The sequence below is a fragment of the Austrofundulus limnaeus genome, unplaced genomic scaffold (assembly GCF_001266775.1).
Source record: "Austrofundulus limnaeus strain Quisiro unplaced genomic scaffold, Austrofundulus_limnaeus-1.0 Scaffold6, whole genome shotgun sequence".
Taxonomy (NCBI): Eukaryota; Metazoa; Chordata; class Actinopteri; order Cyprinodontiformes; family Rivulidae; genus Austrofundulus; species Austrofundulus limnaeus.
Window position 1 is genome coordinate 1 of NW_013952408.1, and position 8,291 is coordinate 8,291.

At 38.1% G+C, this 8,291-nt stretch overlaps 2 protein-coding genes across 2 annotated transcripts in view; one reads left to right on the forward strand and one right to left on the reverse strand.

Annotated features, from left to right (window-relative positions):
• Nucleotides 1-901: 901 nt before the first annotated feature.
• LOC106532758 (pituitary adenylate cyclase-activating polypeptide type I receptor) lies at nucleotides 902-5,406 on the forward strand (the record flags this gene model as incomplete). Its single annotated transcript, XM_014028888.1, is given in 1 exon segment — nucleotides 902-5,406. A coding segment is annotated over 1 exon segment (84 nt), but the record flags the coding sequence as incomplete, so codon positions are not given.
• Nucleotides 5,407-7,101: 1,695 nt separating this feature from the next.
• Nucleotides 7,102-8,291, reverse strand: part of LOC106532763 (pituitary adenylate cyclase-activating polypeptide type I receptor) — a 25,926-nt gene continuing 24,736 nt past the window's right edge. Inside the window, exons 12-13 of the mRNA XM_014028901.1 lie at nucleotides 7,811-7,852; nucleotides 7,102-7,734 (exon numbers count right to left, since the gene is read on the reverse strand). Of these exons, the coding sequence (XP_013884355.1) occupies nucleotides 7,588-7,734; nucleotides 7,811-7,852 (189 nt within the window). The 3' untranslated portion in view covers nucleotides 7,102-7,587. The remainder of the gene's footprint in view (nucleotides 7,735-7,810; nucleotides 7,853-8,291) is intronic.

Consider the following 8,291-nt stretch of genomic DNA (forward strand, 5'->3'; position numbering starts at 1 on the left):
GCAGGAGATTGTCTTGACCATGTCTACATGCCTAAATGCACTGAGTTGCCGCCATGTGATTGGCTGATTAGAAATTAAGTGTTAACAAGCAGTTGGACAGGTGTACCTAATAAAGTGGCCGGTAGTGTGTGTGTATATACACATACACACATCTATACACATATGCACATACCATTCAGTCAGTGTCTGAATAGAAAGCCCAGTATGTAAACACCTGTTTGTGTGCGGTTGTGAGCATGCATGTTTAAACAAGATCTCTCCAATGGAATGTTTCAAAGTGACTGTGGGGGGACCAGACCCCGAGAGGGACCCCAAGCGCGCAACCCCAGAGACTCCCGCGCCGGAAGCCCCCCCCCCCAAGAAGAATAGAATAAACTAACTGAACTTGAACTTAAACCTGAACTACTTTAACATTCTATTATTTGGCGCTCCATAAATCACATAAACACAAATGTTATCTTGACAACATCCCTGGTAGATTTCACCAAATGAAAATGTTTTGAATTTTTATTTCAAGCAGAGTTTTTAAATTTGACAAAAGAAGCAAAAAAGAAAAAAACACTATTGTAATGGAAATTCTGTTCACCTTTGAGGTTTATTCACCTTTAAAGCAAAACTCCTTCGTGAAATCACAAACTAATAAAATGGTTTATAGTCAAACTTCAAACTGAGTTTCAACACTTTTTGACAAATCTTCTAGTTTACTGTACCTTTTTTTTAATGTGGAGCTGACACAGCTTAAAGTACATTAAAATTGACCTTGTGAAGTTTCTCCCTGAAGGTGCAGTCGGAGATCAAGAGGAAATGGCGCAGCTGGACGGTGAACCGGTACTTTGCTGTGGACCTGAAGCAGCAGAGGCACCCTTCGTTGGCCAGCAGTGGGGTGAACGGCGGGACTCAGCTGTCCATCCTCAGCAAGAGCAGCTCCCAGATCCGGATGTCCAGCCCACTGGCGGAGAACGCCAACATCAGCCTGCCGACCTGAGCATGTGACTGTCCCCCGCAGTCGACGTCAAGGTGACGATCCGCTAACATTAGACCAACCAGAGCAGACCAAAGTGGCCCCTCGCACCTCTTACATTTCCACTTTTCTCCTTTTTAAAAAGAAAAAGGAAACGCATTTACTAGAGGTGCCCAGCTGGCTTTCATACTTTAAAGTTTTTATTTAAAAGCAAAATTATTTGACTATTTCATTTCTACAAAACAAACTGTGGGTTGCAAACTCTCAGAGTTACTGAAGCACCTTATAATTTTAGATAAATGAATTCTAACCCATCTAATTCAATTTACCTCACAAATGATACAACTAAAGCTAGTGCCAAAAATAAATGATCAATTGCAAAAGCTAAAAAAAAAACAAACCAAGCAAATTAAAAGATTGACAGTCGAATATTAAATAAAAGGGGTCACATTTGGTTGTCGGTGTTTAAATGAATGTGCTTTAAAGTGCCATACAGTTTTTTGCCTGACTGAGTCACAGTCCAAAGTTAAACATCAACCAAACAGTCGCTTTGCTTGTATAAAAGCTCACTGTTTTAATGTTTCATGTGAAATTTAAACTTGTTTTTACAATCAGCCGTAAGTACGGGGTATGTCAAAATACACATAGAAATATAGATGTATATATACTTAAAAAAAACAGCTCATGGATTCTGTAAATAGTTGTTTATGGTGTCTAGATCAGAAACGCTCCCTTTAGCATAACACTGTATTGTATTGACCTTTTCAAAAAGGAACTGGAGCCCAAATCTGTAGAATTTATCACGGGTTCTGGAGAACCGATGAATCTCGTCCTCGCTATGATGGATTGTTCCTTTTGTGAGAAATAGATAACGAAAAGTTAACACAAACTCTGCAACTCCAAACTGTGAGTTGCCATCAGAGCAGATTCTTCATGCTTGCATTTTACTTGTGAGGTACGAGATTTTTTTTTTTAGTGGTCACACTTAAAACATCTTAAATCTGAGTTGTTTCCAGATGAAACCTTCAGCTGCACGACAGGAGTTGCCTCCAGCTGAGTTTCATCTTTGCAGACTGATCGAAAGCATTTTTTTTTTCAGACTGTGATCATAAACAGAATATGCCATTTACAGGAGGCTTCAGTCCAAAGCTCCTCATCCGTGCAGGATTTTACTTGCGCTGCAAACATCTAGAGCTCGAGCACATCATACCACCCCGAAAAGCTCCTTTTGATTTTGCTCATTCATCACTTCCTTACACCCACATTCCAAAGTGCCTCGTCAGTCACTAACAGCCATCACTTTAAAATTCAGCTTTCAGTTGTGGTTTTGGGGAGCGGATCGTTTAAAAACGTGCAGAAAGTCATTTCAGTGTGGTGTTTTATGGCGACTAAAAGATCCATTCTGACATTTTCTGAGTGAAATTCAGCATTTCTTAACTCTGAATAACAATGTGAACATGTTTTTTTTTTTTGATAAAGTTGCATCATTTGTAAAATCAGCTGGGCTTTTTCGAATTATCTTTTTACAAACTGTCTGATCTGAAATGAGCATTTCAGTGTTAAACATGTTAGCAGTCATCACAAAAGGCTTTGATTTAACAGCTCTTGACAATCACTGAGTGTTGCTCCTTTTTTTTCCTGTACTTCTGTGCAAACAAGCAAATCCAATAATTGTGCAAGCAGGAGAAAGGTTTTCTTTTGGAGTGAGATGTGAAAAGACGTGTACAGGAGGCCTTTTCCATCTCATTTACTTTAACGTTTCTTTTTTTTTTCTGTTTACATGTTTTTATAACACTGGTTGAGCAGATGTATTCATTTTCCATTCAACCATGCGCCATGTACAGTATGCAAGCTTCTTTACTGATGTCTTATTTATTGCATTGATGTACACTGATGTTCACTTGTTCAAAGTGCCATAAACGTGCAGTGTCCTGTGGGGTGACAGAGTGAGACGTGTGGCGAAATGTCTTGTGTCTTCTGTAGACGGAAAGAAAAAAATGTTGCTGTTAAAGTTGCAAAAGCATAAAGGTGCAACTTCTAAAACAGCTTTATTTAAAAAAAAGATTAAAATTGCATCTGCTTTGATAAATAAAGCGATCAGTGAGTGTTGGACAAGTAGGAAAACTAGGGCGACTGTGAGAACTGCAACAGATAAAACACAAAGTGTGTATGAGGGTGTGATTAAAAACCGCTCTGCTGCTGGCGTGTTTCTGTCACCAGCAGTCATTCTGAGTTGAACCGGGCTCAGAAGGAAACGACCATGTTTTAATGCTGTTATTGTCTGTGGGAAGAAAAAAAAAAAAAGGCTGAAAACTCCTAACATGACCATACCTGTGCTGTGAATTTCTTTACCACTAGGTGGCAGCAAAGTATGACAGTCGAAGCCATCTAAGGTTGCAATCAAGCTTTTTATTTTTGTTTGTTTGTTTACAACTGTTTATATTTATATCATAGTCTTATCATTATTAACAGAAGTCTTCATGTGTATAAGCTTCATTAAATATTAGCCTTGTGAAGGCAGCAGGAAAATTACAACTATTGTAGTTTTTATTCACTACACAGCAAAAGTGAGCACTTTACTACTAATTTGTGTTGCTTACACGATCTTCAGTTTAATCGCCAAAACACACAATGTGACAGATTAGTTGGTCTAAAATCAGAAATATAAAAAGATGTAAACTTGTAAAGACTTATCCCTGCCGGCACTTTGAAAAGAGTTGAAAATTGAAAGGAACTAAACTATAATCTATTTTCAAGTTGTTCTTTTGACATTTATTTTAACCGTTGTTCACTAAAACATGACAAAAACAATAAACAAATATTTAAACTTGATTTTAAAACTGAAACACTAAATTTGTAGGGGAGCTTTCTTCAATTGGTTCCACATCTTAAACCACCGCCCTCCTTTATCTAAACATACATTTTTCTGTTGGACATGAGACACACTCACACATGTCCTTACAGTATTTGCTGGGAAATATACTAACCTAAAGTTAACATTACTTGGCAGTTGTATTGCCAGTTTAGCACATAGATGAGAATAACACTAGAATATAATCTAAATAAAAGAGTCGAGGTCCTCTGGAGTCTGGATGAGTTTGTGTTGAAAACATTTTGTCTGTTCTCCAAGAGACTTCTTCAGTCTGAGGTAATGTCAGTCCGTCATCCTGATGATCCTTGTTTAAATGTGAACAAACAGTGTTGATTGTTAACATGTTTGTCCACCATGATGAGGTACTGCTATAAGGCTACATTTCTTTGGAAATGGCCTCTGTGTGTTGATACGAGAGAAAAATCTAATTTAAAAAGTGGCAAAGCTCTTGGTTTATTTTCCTAAAATATTAATTTATACACTTTTGAAATATACTACTTGATTGGTATGTAATAAAAAATGATAATTACACTATTTTATTATAATTGTATACTTGTAGCTGCTGGTTAGTGAGCAAAGGATGAACTTAGTTCAAAAACACATTTAAAACTGATTTCATTTCCAAATAAATGTGTCACTTTATACAGTGTTCTGTATAGTGTCATAGAAAGTTGTGACATTTTTTATAAGTGTGCTAGCTATACTTTATTTGTTCCTGATTTTGGGGGATTTGGGATGAGATGGGAAGGTAACTTTATGAGCTTTTAAAATAATTTCTGTTCTGATCATAAATACAGGAAATGGTTGTCTATAAGAACTCACTGTAAAACAGGCTGATTTTGTTTTGTCTACAAAAGGAATCTGCATGAATTTGACTCATGAGCCCTTTTCTGAACGCAACATCCAAGAAATATGTTGAAAGCAACATATCAACCACCACCTGTTTAACATGGCTGGGAGATTATATATATAATTTCTATTGATCAGCTGTATTAAAAAATGTCTTATTCTGAAAATGTTGAAACTTTTTTTTTCATTCTGTGGTTCATAGCTGCACATTTTTTGTTCTTACCCAGTTTCCTTCATGTTCATGGCGGTTCAGCCAGTTTGGTGTAGACTCTGTGTGAGTTTCAATGATTGCCAATGAATGTACAGTTATCGCTACTCAGCTGCTCTTAGATGTTGCCTGCTTTCAATTTGCCCTGGTGTACAAATGATGTCTTTTCTCTATCACATACGTTGTATATTTTTTGCCATGCAGGTGGACTTATTGACTAAGATCTATATTGTTTGTGACGGTGTTTTTGTACATTTGTTTATGGTCCAGTTTTCAGAGTGTGTGAGCATTTGAAATTTCGGCGAGTGTATTTCGTATGCATGTGTACGTAACGACGAGCATTTGTAGAAAATAATAGTAACATAAATGTTTAAAAAAAATCTAATGTATAAAGTTTCATTTAATTTTTGTTTGAAAATGTAATGGAGTGCCACGTGTACATGTTCTGTAAATGTCCAACATCCATGTTCCAGTTGTGTAAACTGACTGCAAAATAAATGTGTGGAAAGTTGCAAAGACTGAGGTTTGTTTCAAATTTAGTTTCAGTCATAAAGAGAAACTTACGTCACAACAGGACAATTCTTATCCTGTAAAAAATGCATTTCTACACCACATACAATGCATTCTTCTCAGTTAAATGAAAATAACACGGAGACAATATATGGATGACTGTTTTTGTACAAATATATCACAACAAATTTTAAAGCAATCCGACCTTAAATTTGGATTATTGTACCAATCTGGTAATTCACATGAAACAAGTGAGAGAACTTGAGAGAATTACTAAAACCATCTGATTTAAATTCAACAATTTTGCTTTGCAATTACTTTGCAAATCATTGTTAAGAATGTTTTCTCACTTTTTTATTTTATTTAGTAGCTATTTATCAATGTTTTGTATTAATCATTACAACAATTACAATTTTTCAAATAAAAACAAAACGACAGATGAGAAGACGAGCACATTTATGATAGTGTAGTACATTTTGAGATGAGTCTTTAGACATGAATTCAGACTAAAACTGAGCTTTAATGTGAAAAGTCTGCAGAGCAACACTCACCTGCCACTTTATTAGTCACACCTGTTCAACTGCTTGTTATCACAGAGAGCTAATCAGCCAATCAGATAGCGGCGATTCAGCGCCTTTATGCATTTAAATGTAGTGAAGACAGAAACAGTTCAAACTGAGCATCAGTGTGGATTTAAGGGATTTTGAATATGGCGCCAGATGAGCTGTATTTAAAAAATGGCTGATCTGATCTTTAGGGTTTACAGAAAATGGTGTGAAAAAGAAGAAAGATATCCAGTGCGTGGCAGCTGAGTGTGCAAAAATTGTTTTGGCATTAGTGGACTGAGTTTCGGTTCACTGAATCCCCGTCCTGCACCTTTGGGATGTGCAGCTCTGCAGCCGCTGATGCCATCATTTGAATATAAACCAAAATCGCTGCAAAATTTATTCCACAGTAAATTAAAGTGTATCTTACCCCCCTGTGAAAAGATAACTCTGCCCCAAGGCGAAATTTGAAAAATGCATCAAATTGGGTAGGGGAGGGGGGGTTAGAGAGCAGAGGTGTGGCCAGGACGAGAGAATGTGACAGCTAGCATTAGCATAATTGATGCTACATGGAGAGTGACCACAGCGACGCAGATAGTTACATCTCTGAACGGTCTGAGGTGGAGGATTTTTCACCCGCCTCCTCACTAGAGGCAGAGAGAGACTTGATCAAGTCAGCTCAGTCTGGGACTGACTCATGTTGGCTCCCTGGGTCAGGACCTTGAGCTCCAGCTCCAGCAGCCTCGGCTGAGCTGTCCGCCTCACACCACACCAGCCTCGGACAGAGGAGGTGGAGCACTCCGTGACAGCCTGACAGAAAAGAATAAAAGCATACAGCTGCAGCTACTCACAAGATTGCTAGTTTGAAGGTCAACAGACGATCATGCTAAGCTTGCTAACTGTTCCACCCTCTGACTGYTGCAGGGGCGTGTCTTAGAGAGAGGCTTTTATACCAGAACATGGCCGCTGTGATGAAACCGTGGAGAAGACACGTCATCGTGGAGAGCTGTTAACCAATATGCAAATTAGCCTGCAGTACCACTGCTCTACCCATATGAGCAGCAAAAACATGTTTTTAGACCAAATATTACAGATTTGAACAAATACGCACAAAAACATCAAAATTAGCACAGAAACAGTACTATATAACATTTTAGACACATTCTAGACAGTTTATCAGCTAAAAAAAGTTAATTTTGGGGTAAGTTACTCTTTAAGGCAGCTCTGAAGGCAAAGGATGATCCAAACTGGTACCAGTGAGGTGTACCTAATAAAGCGTCTGGTAAGTGTATTTCTCTCGTATTTAAACATGTATTAATTTCACAGCTTTCTCCGTGGAAAATCTTAATCTTTGCTCATTTTATATCTATTCCAAACTGTAATCTGAACCTTCTGATTGCTTTCAGTTCAGGGCCAGCTCTGTCTCTGTTTCTTCCTTCCCAATGACAGCTGTATAAGTCAGGCACCATCAATATGATAGAGCTCACTGGGATCTAGCTCCTCCGAAGCCATTTGCTCACATTAACATAAAGCTTTTTGACGTGTTGCTGCCGTAAAGAGCTGTTCAAATGACTGACGTAGTCCTGTTCTGTTCTGCCGAGGATTTCCACCTGTTTTTATTGTTTTCCTTCCTCGTCAGTGATCACACTGACGAGATGTTAGCACTGGAAGGAGGCAGCCCCAGCCCCCCGCGGGTTCGGATCGTAATCCGAGTGATGCTCCTCTTGGCTGGCGTGAGTTGATTCGGATTGTGGCACCTCCACAGCCACTTCCGCAGCTCCGTTTGAACCTGCAGGCGAAAGCGAAACATGGCGAAAAGTGTTTTGTGTGGAGTGTTTGCGTTCCGAAAGTTGCCGTTCACCCACCTCTCCGTTCATGAAGCAGTAAAGAAGAGCAACCACAAACCCCTGTAAGAGAACACAACTGTTTCAGTAATTCATTTAAACAAATAAATATGATTTAGTCTTTTTCAGAGTGCAATGAGCTGCTGAAATATCCGTTTAGTAAGCAAACTTGGCTCATCCTTTCTGTTAAAGTGGCTTTTTGCCAATGTTTGCACTCTACAGTATCTGGAAGCTCTTGGATTGAAATTTCTGTTATCTGAAATCAGTTAAAACCCTCTTCATTATGTCATAGTGCACCTGTTATTGCACTCATCTGTTCAGGTTCTAAATGTTTAGGATCTAAATCACCCAGTGAATATATATAAAGAAATCTCCAAATCACCTAAAAATAAATCATGTTAAAATCTGACTTTTAGACAGCAACAGGATGGTTCATTTTATGTTTCGTTTACTTAAGTGAAGAGTGCAATATATATACATACATATATACAGTATATATATA